Genomic DNA, 13,991 nt, shown 5'->3' with positions numbered 1-13,991 from the left:
AAACAGTGAAGTTTGATGAAGTTTCACAAAAACAGACAACATTTCCAAAGATTTAACTGTTGATTTACACATGATAAGGGTCACAATTGAATTTGACCAATTCCAGCAAGATTTAAATTATTTTTGTTGTTGTGGTTTTAAAGGCCCATTTTGCCTCAGAAATGCTTTTATTTTTATTTCTCAAAAGCCCTTTGTCTTCGGCGCCTTTAGGCCATTAGTACAGTTAAGTTGATTTAGTATTTTGTATGGAAGTTAAAATACTACTTTGTTTACATTTTGTTACCATTATAATAAATAATCTCACATTCAATGACTGCATAATTATATGAAGAAGTTTAACATAAAATGGTAATTGTATAGAACAATAAAATTCTGCCATTACTAGCTTAAATCCCCTGTGGCAGTAGATTTTTATAATAGACCTATAAGTATGACCTTGAACTAAGAAGCAGCAACCTGGATTTTGAACTATGCACATTGTCTAAAAATGATGATCATTTGTGCAATGTTATTTTTCCCCCATAATTATTTAAGTGAACAAAAAAGATGGACATTTTGTATTTGACCTTTAAATGTGACCTTGACCTAGAGAGTAGCAACCCGGTTGTTGTGCTCTGCACATCATTTCATAATGGTTATCAAGGTATTTTAACCACTTTAGTTATTGTATTTTAAAAGTTATAAAGCGTCACAAACTGTGTACTATTTATATTTGACCTTAAGGGTGACCTTGACAACCTGGTTGTTGCGCTCTGCTTATTGTATATAATGATAGTCATTTGTGCCAAGATGTTTTAAAAACTTTTAGTCAGTTTAAATGTTATGCAGCGGACACAAAAATGTTACAGATGAACAGAGACAATTCTGATATAATATATTACCCTCCATGGCAGGGATTATTAATGACTGACCTGACAAATATGGAATGTGTATGCTTACAATTGTAAGAATGTTCATAAAGCTACAACTATCGAGTAAGATATAAACATTTCAAAGTACAATCACAATGTTTTTATTTCATCAAAAAATAGTTTATAAAATGTCAGACAGGATCAAGAATTATACTGCTCATTTCAAACAATCAAATATATCTTTTAACACAAATGATAAATCACATTTAAGGTACAAATTAGCATATTAAATCACAGTAAAGTTTACTATGGACATGTATATACCGGCCAGGTAAATACTTTATATAATATGATAATTAATATTGCATAATTCATTGAATTATAATTGTGTGTATTGTGGAAAACATGTTCAGGCAATCATATTATGCCAAAAAATATTTTGATTTTTGTAATAGTCATCTGAACAATAAATACACAATTATAAAATGATGATATGTTTATATGTATCATTATCACATCACAAGAATACACCGCCAAGTGTCTTTTATTTCATTTCATTTGATAGATTTATTTGAACATTTCTTTTTTAATTGAAAATGTCATATTATATCTAGTTCAAATGAGCACACGCAGGTTTCTGTTCCATAATATAGACTTCACTGGTTATATGTGTCAATAAAATTGAATGGTAATAAGATTATATAATGTGAGCCACAATGTGAGGGTTATATGGCACAACCACTGTTTATACATAGCCTGTCTACAGTCACTGAAACGATTTTATGATGATGCACAACTGATTTCATTGATAACGATATAAACTTATTCATAAATTTTTTGTAGCAATCTATATATAAAATTTATATGGGATGTAAAGATGATAGTCTGATGAAAAACATCAACACAAAATGTGCAGCAGTCATATTACATGTATTACACAATAAGTCAAGTTTTAACATGATGTAAATGTCATTGTTTGGCTTGTTGTCTCTTCGTCCATTCTGTAAATCCTCCCTGTATAAAAATAATAAAATTGAGCCTTGTCATGACAAAACCAACATAATGGGTTTGTGACCAGCATGGATCCAGACCAGCCTGCGCATCCACGCAGTCTGATCAGGATCCATGCTGTTCGCTATCAGTATCGCTACTTGTTATAGGGTTTGTAAGCGAACAGCATGGATCCTGATCAGACTGCGCGGATGCACAGGCTGGTCTGGATCCATGCTGGTCGCAAACCCATTATGTTGATTTTACCATGGCGCGGCTCAAATACTTATTATAATTTTATATTATGATGAAAGGGTATATTAAAGCTGTATCAATTTAAACTAGAAATAGAATTTCCATATTTAACTATGACAAAGTCATTACTTAACTTATAACAGGGATATAGTTATACTAGAAATACTAACCACTGTCAAACTATCAATTTTAGAATACATGTACCTTAATATAAAATGACATTATGCTCACATTTTCATTGTAAAGTTGAGTTGAACTGGTTGTCTATTTCAAGAGATTGACTGTTATAATGGTGATTGACCAATAGTTGCTATTGGGAAATATTTTGGATAAGATATAAATCTGCCTAAAAAATAAAAAGACGGCCCCACTCTTTTTATAAATTGAACATTAAAGGTAAATTCTAAGGGATATTTTTAGAAATTCCCTTGGGCCTTGTAAATTATTTATATTCATGCCAAGTAAATTTTAAATTGAAAGGAATTGTGGCAAAATGTGAATTTATTTTGACTTTCACCTTTTCATTTATTATATACCCATTGGATGGGCAAAGACAAATGTTTCAGGTATGTGAATTTTTAGCTTTCAAACAAAGATGATACCACAGATGATAGTCCTGGGATAGCTAATTTGATCTCTGAGTCAATTGTTCCTGGACATGGAGTCTTATAGTTACTTTGTCTGTCATCCCTGCTTCAAAAATTATGCCGGATATAATATAAATAGATAGTCACTTGTGGAAAATTGGTAATTACCAGTTAATTATCAAGGAAAGCTGGTAAAAGTTGAACTGACCGCCAAGATATGACCAAAAATGTGGTGAAATCTCGTAAAAAAAAGACAAACAAACAAAACATTGAGATATTTCAATAAAAAGACTTACATGGAATACAGAAATATTGTCAGCACCAAGTAGTTCTGCTGTAAATGCTACAGCACAAGATGACATACCACTGTTACAATGTGTAACTACAGGCCGTGTAAGGTCCACACCAGCTGCACTAAATACTGAAATAAAAACTTTCTCACTTATATTTAATAATGCTTGTATCAATAATCATAAAGTTGTATATTTCAACATGCTATATCATGGATAAATATAACAAAACAGACAGCATAATTATGCAGTGAGTGACTTGGTAAAAATACTTATCATCATCCTTAAAGTTTTGTTTCTAGATTGTTAGATTGTAGTGATCATTTTTTCTATGCACTTGAAGTTATTGTAACAGTAACAATTATAAGAGTTTTTCTCTGAGATCTTAACTATAGAGAGTGAGAAAGTTCATCTGCAGTGAATTTCTTCATCCAACTATCTACCAGAATTGCAGGCACTGAACAACTGATAATATAAACCGACCAGACTCCACTAAAGTGACTTGTGAAGAATTATGCATTTCTTTTGATAATCTTGTAAAAGTTACTGAAAGTTATAATGTCCCTCTGGCTAAAATCAAAGCAAACTAGTTGAAATTTCTAACCTTAATGTGATACTTAAAATAGGATGTACTTGTACTGATTATTGACTTACATTCCCTAAGCTGGTTCTTGGATTTCAGTGTCCCATTTTCATTATCTACTAAATCTGTCATAAAAAGATTTTTGGCACCAGGAATATGACTCTCTGAAATAAAAAGATATAACTTATTGCTTCTGAATGTTCACCTTCCCATTACACTTTAAATTTGTATTGGCATTCTGAATTGGGATATAGAAATTTGAAATCAAAATTTACAAAAAATATTTTTACACTAAATTCTCTGAACAACATTGTAATTTCACAGTCAGATCTGTTCACTATTTAGGTTAGAAGATGTGTAATCAGCAACATAGCTTAGTTGGTATACATATATAGAGCCGTTAAACAGTATTCAAAGGGTCCCGGGTTCGAGTCCCAGTCAGGCTGCACAATTTTCTCACCCTGTGACTTATGGTGCCAAACAGGGGACAGTATCTGAAAAAAGCTCAGAGTTTGATTCACATTGCTATGTAACCCTGTGAAAAATACGTGGACAAATTTCAATATAATGGGAGAGTATGTCATAGTTCAGAACTGTTCACTATTTAGGAAAGAAGATGTGTTAGCGGCTGGATAGCTCAGTTGGCAGAGCCACAGAACATTATTCTGAGGGTCCTGGGTTCCAGTCCAGGTCAGCTTGCACTTTTCCCTCTCCCTGTGACAGTTACTGTGCCACCAGTGTTTGTGATGACCAGCTAACACTTTCATGCTGTCTGACTGACACTATGCTGTTTGTCATGTTAGAATTGCAATACTGTCAAATTATTAAAACCAACTAGATCAGTTACATGAAATATAACAGAAAACAAACAATGGATTCAGTCTGCAACAAAATAGAATATGGGGTAACAGCTGAAGAAAACAAAAGAAATTGCTCCATTAAGTCCATTTTGGTAGAATGTCTTTGCCTTTTTTTGAATTTAAAGAAAAAAACAGCAACAACTTTATTGTTAAACTGAGGGCCAAGGATACTACATTACTCTCCTTTGAGTATTGTGTGCATGTGGATACTGTGAATTCACATGGGCAGGACATTTTGTGGTTTTGTTGCAAAGGACATTTATGTGGATTCTTAAATATGTCTATTTGTGTAAATGGACTTGTCCAGCTTCCAGCTTTTGAACTGTCTATTATTTTATATTTTTGTGATATCAAGATGAAAATTTGAAATTGGTCAGCCAACAGTATAGAACCTGGTCAGGCTGCAGACTGCATGAATGTGTAGGCTCTCCTGAATCTATACTGGTGGCAAAGGTTAATCACTTTGTTTCTGGGAAGGTTGAAAAATATGACGGGGGGTTTTATCAAAATGAAGAGCTTCTTTATAACCCTTTAAGTTTCCCGGGCCAAATCCTGACCAATTTTTGAAATCTTAAAATTTTTTGAATCTTTTTGGAAAAAGAAATAGATATTTTTTAAAAGAAAATTTTATTAATCCCTTTTATCCCGAAAGGTCCCTTGGTTCTATAACCGGGAATTTCTGGTATTGTTTTTATCTTTTACTTCATCATAACTTCTATATAAACTCTTCTCTGATGATGCCACAAAGTTACCTGGCTACAACAATTATATGATAAAATATGTTCAATCATAAAACAATTGTCTTTATATATGCATGAACATTACCCCAAAACCTGATAAACACACATGTAAGATCAGAATCTGGATGTTATATACTGAAAAATATTTTATGCTCCAGGACTAAGTTTAACAAGAATTTGTAACAGAGTTACCAACGTCCCCCGCCCCGGGAGTTTTATATGAAGCATAAAATTGTGCTATTTCAAAAGATTGAGGTATGGATCTCAGGACATTCAGTCCAAAATTATGATCAATGCAAGATCTGCAAATATAACAATAAATTTGTTAAAAAAAATAAATGAAACACGGAATTTTAAAAATCTATCATGTTAAGCTTTGACCTCTAAGTGTGAAACTTGACCTTGGAGGTAGGGGAGCAGGTGTTGTGCATGACATAACGTCTTATTATTGTGACTATTTGTGCCAATTATTTCAAAATCCCTTGAACTATGAAGAAGTTCTAGATTAACACAAAATATACCCTATAACAGAGTATGTTAATTTTTGACCTCTAAGTGTGACCTTGACCTTGGAGGTAGGGATGCAGGTGTTGCGCATGACACATCCTCCTTATTATAGTGACTATTTGTGCGAAGTATTTTCACAATCCTTTGATCTATGAAAAAATTATAGACCTGACACAAAATATACCCTGTAACAGACTATGTAAGTATTTGACCTCCAAGTGTGACCTTGACCTTGGAGGTAGGTGACCGGTTTTTGCGCATGACAATTCATCTGATTATTGTTAACAATTATATGGCAAGTATTTGACAAAAGTCCTTCATAGATAAGAAAGTTATGGACTGGACACGACATATACCCTCAAATTAGACAATGTTGACCTTGAATGAACAAGTACGACCTTGACCCTGAAGGTACGGGTCTGGTTGTTGCGCCATGACACATCGTCTTATTATAACAAACATTTGTGCCAAGTTATCTCAAATTCCTTTGATAAATGAACAAAAGTTATGGACCGGACACGAAAATATACCCTGTAACAGACTATGTTATATTTGAGCTCCAAGTGTGACCTTGACGTTGAAGGTAGGCAACTGGTTTTTTGCGCATGACACATTGTCTGATTATTATGAACAATTATGGCAAGTATTTACAAAAAACCTTCATAGATAAGAAAGTTATGGACCGGACACGAAATATACCCTGTAACAGACTATGTTAATATTTGACCTCCAAGTGTGACCTTGACCTTGAAGGTAGGTGACTGCTTTTTCCGCATGACACATCGTCTGATAATTGTGAACCAATTATGGCAAGTATTTACAAAATCCCTTCATAGATAAGAAAGTTATGGACCGGACACGAAATATACCCTGTAACAGACTATGTTAATATTTGACCTCCAAGTGTGACCTTGACCTTGAAGGTAGGTGACTGGTTTTTGCGCATGGACACATCGTCTGATTATTGTGAACAATTATGGCAATATTTACAAAATCCCTTCATAGATAAGAAAGTTATGGACCGGACACGACATATACCCTCAAATAGGCAATTTGACCTTGAATGGAGCAAGTGTGACCTTGACCCTGGAGGTAGGGGTCTGGTTGTTGCGCATGACACATCGTCTTATTATAATAAAACATTTGTGCCAAGTTATTTCAAAATTCTTTCATGAATGACAAAGTTATGGACCGGACACGAAAAGTGTGAACGGACGTACAGACGGACAGACGGACGTCCGGCCGAAATGGAATAAGGGGCCATTTCTTTTGTTATTTTCTATTGTTTAATAGAGGGCCAATGGCCCCTTACTCTATTGTTTACGGAATGAACTCTATTGTTCTCTTTTGTTCTGTTTACAGTTAGATGGCCCCCTTATCCCTATTCGGGTAGTGCGGACGGACAGACAGACGGACAGACGGACGGAGCCTATTTCTATATCCCCCTTTTTTCTTCGAAAAGGCGGGGGACAATAAAACATAACAAGAAAGTTGACTAATGTAAGATAATTAAGATGGAGAAATGTTCAGAGAAAATATTGAAGAAAACTTGCTTGTTACAAGTTGATCAAAATGCTAAATGTTATCTGAATACATATAGAGTGTGTTCCACCTCTATGGGTGAGAAGTTTAGCCTGGCTTTATACTGGAGACCAGGAAAGTCATTAGTCTGAAAAAACATCAGACAAAGGAATTTAAGCATACCTGTATGTCTGTAGCTTTATCTGTGGTAGGGTACTCTAACTGTAACCATTTTAATAATCCACCATCAAGTATTGATACCTTTGTATGGCCTAAAATCTGTAACATTATATAAACAATGTGTTACATGACCAACAACCTGTAACGTCATATAAAGAATGTATTTTATCCCCAAAAACCTGTAAGTTGTAACATTGTATAAACAATGTGTTATATGACCAAAAAAACCTGTAACATCATATACATGGTGTGTTATATGACAAAAAACCTGTAACATTGTATAAACAATGTGTTATAAGACCAAAAATCTGTAATGTCATAAACATGGTGTGTTATATGACCAAAAACTGTAACATTGTATAAACAATGTGTTATAAGACCAAAAATCTGTAATGTCATAAACATGGTGTGTTATATGACCAAAAACTGTAACATTGTATAAACAACATGTTATAAGACCAAAAATCTGTAATGTCATAAACATGGTGTGTTATATGACCAAAAACTGTAACATTGTATAAACAACGTGTTATATAACCAAAAAACCTGTAACATCATATACATGGTGTGTTTTATGACCAAAAACCTGTAACATTGTATAAACAATGTGTTATAAGACCAAAAATCTGTAATGTCATAAACATGATGTGTTATGTGACCAAAAACCTGTAACATTGTATAAACAATGTGTTTTATGACCAAAAACATGTAACATCATATAACCAGTACGTTATATTACCAAAAACATGTATCAGCATATACACAATGTTTTTTACAATGATGTAAACATGTAACACCATATAAACAATATGTTATATGACCAAAAACCTGTAGCATCTTATAATCAATGGAAAAAAAACAATGCCAAGTATTCAACAGATAAATCATACTTAAGAATTTAAGTTGTTTAAATTTTTCAATGAACAAAATACATTGTATTTCTTAACTTGACCTTAAATTTGCTGAAAGTTTTTAGCCTTTAACACTGACCAGGCTCTATATTGTTGGTAAGAATGCTAAAATGTTGTATTTTGATATTGATTATCCCTTAAACTTCAAATAGACTTCTCTAAATTCAAAGGAGGGAAATCCATTACACAAATTCAGCAGATTAATGGTTAATGCTTACTGCTGATAAATGTCTGCATGTTATAATATTAATGTCCCATTGATGACTGTTGGCAGTTAAATGCAAGCACTTTACATATCTTGCTGATTCACCATGCATGTGCCTGACAATCTTGTGGGTTCAAACCCTAATAGGGTCACACAGTTTTCCTCATATTAACTTAATACTGCTTGGTCCAAAAGTTTATTTTAACAGTGATATACATGTATTATATAAGTTGATAGATCATGCTTCACAATCACGCTAAGACAGCAATGTTTTAATTATTCCATCATAGGTAAATGAAATTATAGACTTTCCTTATCTTTTTTATCTAAGGAATTTGAATATATCAAACAAATAAGAGTATAAAATAGTGTTAGACTAGCCTGGCACTTTACTAGTGTTATAAGCAAGTAAACAGTAGACCTACATTAACTGAAACTGAACTTAACTATCATCCTTGTTACCTGTATAGTAATGCCAGTCTGCCTGTTTGCTAACCTTAATTTTCCCTAAAATTGATAATGGACAGTTTCAACAAGAGCATGGCACCTGTGATGTTAATGCAATGACCATAACAAAGGGGCATAACTCAAAATTACCAGTCAGCAGGTGGGAGGGCCGGGTTTGAAACATTCTAAAACATCCCCACTTACCCTGAAAGTCCACCATCCTCTACCTGCGATAAAGTAGCCAGCTCTGTCAGAATTACTGTATACTATAACATGTGAATCAGTGTTTACACCAGCTTTCTGTGCTTGCTCTGTGAATGTTTCCGGTGTTGGTAGATTCCTGGGGAACATGTCTGTATGTTCTCCCGACATCACATCAATATAACGTGCCCCTGGTATATGCTGCCTTAATACATGACAAGATATATCAATTAAAGTGAAATATTATATTCCCATTGAACATGTTTAATCTTGTTCATACATAGTTCTGTAAAGTCTATGACTATTTTTAAAATGGAAGTTAGCATTTAAACTAGTAATGATTTAAAAAAAAACAACACCAAAAAGCCTAATATCAAGAGCTTGTACTTACAACAATTTTAGGACATTGGTTTAAAACTTATTATAGGTAAGAGTTTGTTAGTCAGCATTAATGAAATGTAATGGAATCAATGCTCTGACTAACCTAACCAGTAGTAGTTAAAAGTATGTTTTGAATCTTTACACTGTGTAAGTGTGAATCATTGCTGACAATTAAAGTGCCAATTAAATGAACCAAAGCATTTCAATAAAGATCACCTTGAGCAAAATATAATTTCAACCACTAAGTTAATAAACTAAGTAATAAAGTATTATGTTATCTCTTACTTGTTATATTCGTCCTTACAGTCTTTGGTACTTGCCCAGGATACATCAAGTATAACAATGTTTGCTAGAGTTCCTGAATCAAGTCTCTCTTTTAACCATTCACATGATACAAGCTGTGGAACTTCCATTGTCTACTAGAATTTCCAGGAAAATACATATTAGATGTGTGTTTATAATGTTCTAAAATATAATGTAGTGCTCTTTTTTTATTCAAGCTATCTTCAATTGGTATTTGATTGGTCAGATATCAGCACAGAATGAACATTGACCAATAAAAATCCTAAGACATGAGATTGAGCTTAACAAATTGTTTATTAACTATGAGGCCAGATCAGACTCAGTACATTTACAGATGAAAATCCTGAGACTCAAGATATTCCTGAACAAATTGTTAATTAACCTTGAGGCCAGATCAGACTCAGTACATTTACAGATGAAAATCCTGAGACTCAAGATAGAGCTGAACAAATTGTTTATTAACCTTGAGGCCAGATCAGACTCAGTACATTTACAGATGAAAATCCTGAGACTCAAGATAGAGCTGAACAAATTGTTTATTAACCTTGAGGCCAGATCAGACTGTACATTTACAGATGAAAATCCTGATACTTAAGATAGAGCTGAACAAAATGTTTATTAACCATGAGGCCATATGAGACTGTAAATTTACAGATGAAAATCCCGAGACTCAAGATAAAGCTGAACAAAATGTTTATTAACCTTGAGGCCAGATCAGACTCAGTACATTTACAGATGAAAATCCTGAGACTCAAGATAGAGCTGAACAAATTGTTTATTAACCTTGAGGCCAGATCAGACTGTACATTTACAGATGAAAATCCTGAGACTTAAGATAGAGCTGAACAAAATGTTTATTAACCATGAGGCCAGATGAGACTGTACATTTACAGATGAAAATCCTGAGACTTAAGATAGAGCTGAACAAAATGTTTATTAACCATGAGGCCAGATGAGACTGTACATTTACAGATGAAAATCCCGAGACTCATGATAAAGCTGAACAAAATGTTTATTAACCTTGAGGCCAGATGATACTGTACATTTACAGATGAAAATCCTGAGACTTAAGATAGAGCTGAACAATTAACCATGAGACCAGAATGATGAGACTGTACATTTACAGATGAAAATCCTGAGACTGGAGATACAGCTCAGAAAAATGTTTTATTAATCTCAATGTCATTGACTCAGACTGGGCATATTAGGGTACAATGGTTTCAAATTGTACACATTGCATTTCATTTGCAAGTGCTGAAACAACTCATATGTGAGGATCAAACAGAAGCTTGGGATCAAGCATTTTAATGCATTAGTAACAGTTTTTTTAACAACTCAGCTAAAATTGTATTGAAATAAATTCTATTGATGGACATCTCAATATTTTCACACATGGGAGTCTCTGTATTATCGGCGTACTTAACGTTTTCTGTATGTCTGTATTGAATTTAATTGATGTTTATTTTAATAATGAATATTTTGTGTGAAGCAGAACAAATTCAACCATTCATTACATTTTTTATTGAAAAGAGGTCAAATATTTTTAACTTCACCACATATTATGACTGCACATGACAAAATACTAAGAGTATGTTAGTAATAGAGTTGCACAGATAATACAGAGTTAGACTTAAGAGTATAATATTTATTTTACAGTTTTATATCATTTTCAACTTGAAATGTGAAATATTTATGACAGATATGTACCCTACAAAACACATGAACCCTTTACCTAAGATATAATCCAAAATATACCATGGCTCATAAAATATGATAAATTACAGTCTACTTTAGCATAAATGTATTACATACATGTAAGGTTCACAAAGCACCCCATTAGATATGATCAATTAAGATGGTCATAAAAGTGCTGTCCATGAAAACCTTTTTTTTCTACAATTAAACTGAATTAAATGTAATGTGAACTACTTGTAAGATTTTACGACAGATTACACATGTAAACATTTAGTGAAAATTATGAAGGTCAAATTTATACACAGAAATTTTATACAGTAAACAAGCTGTGACTACATACCGGTATATACATGTACAGAAAACTTGTAAAACAGATGGTTCTTTTACCTGCAAAGTAGTTGGTTAGACAACTTGATTTTATGCTTCTATGTAGACACACTTTTCCATCAAAATAGCATTTTATAAAGGAGACTCTATCTTTACCCAACCTTATACCATCTTATCTTTTCACACTAGACACTTTTCCTGACCTTTAAGTTTAGATTAATCACTCAATGCAGTATTTAAACAGGTAAAACAGAAAAATATATTCTTACCTGTATAAAGTAATTCAACACTGAATATACCAGAGTCACAGATAGTTGAGCAAAATTGCTAACTCACTATGGTGATGTGTATGCTATTTATAGATATTAGTTATTAATAGCATTGGTGATTTCCATACATCAAGCTAAAAATAAAACTTTCAGGAGCGTGTTATTTGTTAGAAAATCAAACTGTTTAATAATTATGATAATTATGATTTCAAGTTCCAATGTTGCAGCGTTATTACTGCCTTCCTTTAAAACATGTAATCTAAAATTAAACACTAAATAAAAGATGGAAAATTTTACCTTTAATTATTACTTAATTAATCAAAGGTAAAGGACGAAGCCAGGTGTCAAATGATCTTCTGAACCTTCATGTTTATCACTGCTTATAGAGGAGTTAATCTGAATTCTGAATTTCTAATATACCCCTAAAAAAATCTTAAGAAGACTTATAATTGTCTTTTTTTTTTTCAGTCTGAATTTAATCATTTTTCGGGGAAATTTTCAAAACATTAATTTAGTATCAACTGAATAGTGGCATTGCAGACCATGATCATAATGAAATAAATCTGCCGGCTGATCTTGGTTTAGACTGTATGCAAGAGTAGATTCAGTTGGTAAAGCCAATTTCAAGTGAGGTGAATATAATTAGCAGAGGTTAAAAACCAGCGAAAATGATAATGCTCAATTAGTTTATTTTTATGGGGTTTTGATCCAATTAAGCTTTCTAAATGAATTAATATATGCCACTGTATCAAATCGATCTATTCTGCTCACAACTACCTTCAAATGAATTGGGGCAATCTACAGAATTATATTCTATATTATATAGGATTAATAAAAAAAAACTTGCAAGAGGTTCACAATTACCTTATGATAATTTGACTTTGCTTAGTTTGAGGCCAAAGACATTTTTTTAACACTTCTCAAGTTCAGATTTTATGTTTACAACACATGCCTTTATTTATGAACTGATTTTAATCACTAGACTCATTCGCAATCATTAATAATTTAGAAGCTATACTCCAGATAAGAAGTAACTTAAAGAATATAAATAAAGTAGAAATGTGACATCATGCCACGGATGCCCCCGCATGCAGCCAAAATTTCAGATGGTGCATTAATTTTTTTTTTTCATTTTAAGTTCAAAGCCCTTAAAACTTTTCAATGTTAACACAAACCATTTTCATACAATGTTCAAGGCACTGAAATTATTCAGTCTTAACCTTTTAAAAATAGCATATTGCAGATTTGTAGCCAAAATAATGGCGCTGAAACTGAAAGTTCAAAATTTTTCCAACATTCAGGAAAGATAAGTTTGTCTAAAATCATTGAACCACGACCAAATTCAAACTTAAACTGCTTATTCCTAAGATGTATCTTTATCACATAAACCGCGGCGCAGGAGTGTAATAAAGCCATTTAATAAAAATGATATTACACTAGTGTAATAACACTTTGACGTGACGTCATTTGCGCTATATAAAAACATAGCGTTAAAGCGCGCTAATGTAAGCGTTACACTATAGGCGCGTCGTTGAAAAATTACTGATTTTTACATTTTATTGTTCTTTTTTTTTATATTATGTGATAAATAGAATATTATATTCGTGTAGATTCAATACTAAATTTATTGAACTCGTTGAATAAAACAATATTATGCTCGCCAGAGGCTCGCATAATATGATTTTATTCAACTCGTTCAATAAATTTAGTATTAAACTACACTCATTCAATATCCTCTATATATTATTTTCAAAGTGAAAGGGACATAACTCTGCCAAAAAATCATCAAACCATGACCAAATTCCAACTTGACCTGCCCATTCCTTTGACATATCCATATGTCAAATATAAGTTGAATATGTAACACAGTATTGGGTAGATAATGAAC

The 13,991-nt window shown here is 32.8% G+C and overlaps 1 protein-coding gene across 1 annotated transcript; it reads right to left on the bottom strand.

The window, feature by feature from the left end:
- Positions 1 to 988: 988 nt before the first annotated feature.
- LOC132740104 (thiosulfate sulfurtransferase-like) lies at positions 989 to 12,049 on the bottom strand. The gene is made up of 8 exons (XM_060727959.1): positions 11,895 to 12,049; positions 9,795 to 9,928; positions 9,132 to 9,333; positions 7,368 to 7,463; positions 5,087 to 5,172; positions 3,628 to 3,749; positions 2,980 to 3,104; positions 989 to 1,865 (listed from the first exon to the last, which is right to left on the bottom strand). The coding sequence occupies exons 2-8, from the start codon at positions 9,920 to 9,922 to the stop codon at positions 1,821 to 1,823; spliced, it is 804 nt and encodes a 267-aa protein (XP_060583942.1). The 5' UTR covers positions 9,923 to 9,928; positions 11,895 to 12,049; the 3' UTR covers positions 989 to 1,820.
- Between the last annotated feature and the right edge of the window lie 1,942 nt (positions 12,050 to 13,991).

The sequence above is a fragment of the Ruditapes philippinarum genome, unplaced genomic scaffold (assembly GCF_026571515.1).
Source record: "Ruditapes philippinarum isolate M1 unplaced genomic scaffold, ASM2657151v2 ctg2106_1_1_1_1, whole genome shotgun sequence".
NCBI classification, from domain to species: Eukaryota; Metazoa; Mollusca; class Bivalvia; order Venerida; family Veneridae; genus Ruditapes; species Ruditapes philippinarum.
Note: the sequence above shows the minus strand (reverse complement) of the source record. Positions and strands in the feature narration are given on the sequence as shown.

Excerpts from the sequence above, each read along its gene's own strand:
- LOC132740104 (XM_060727959.1), bottom strand. The coding sequence starts at position 9,922 with ATGGAAGTTCCACAGCTTGTATCATGTGAATGGTTAAAAGAGAGACTT. Across the intron at positions 7,464-9,131 it reads GAGGATGGTGGACTTTCAGG|ATTTTAGGCCATACAAAGGT; the intron begins GTAAGTGGGGAT and ends ATAATGTTACAG. Across the intron at positions 3,750-5,086 it reads AACAATACCAGAAATTCCCG|AAGCAATAAGTTATATCTTT; the intron begins GTTATAGAACCA and ends GTGAACATTCAG.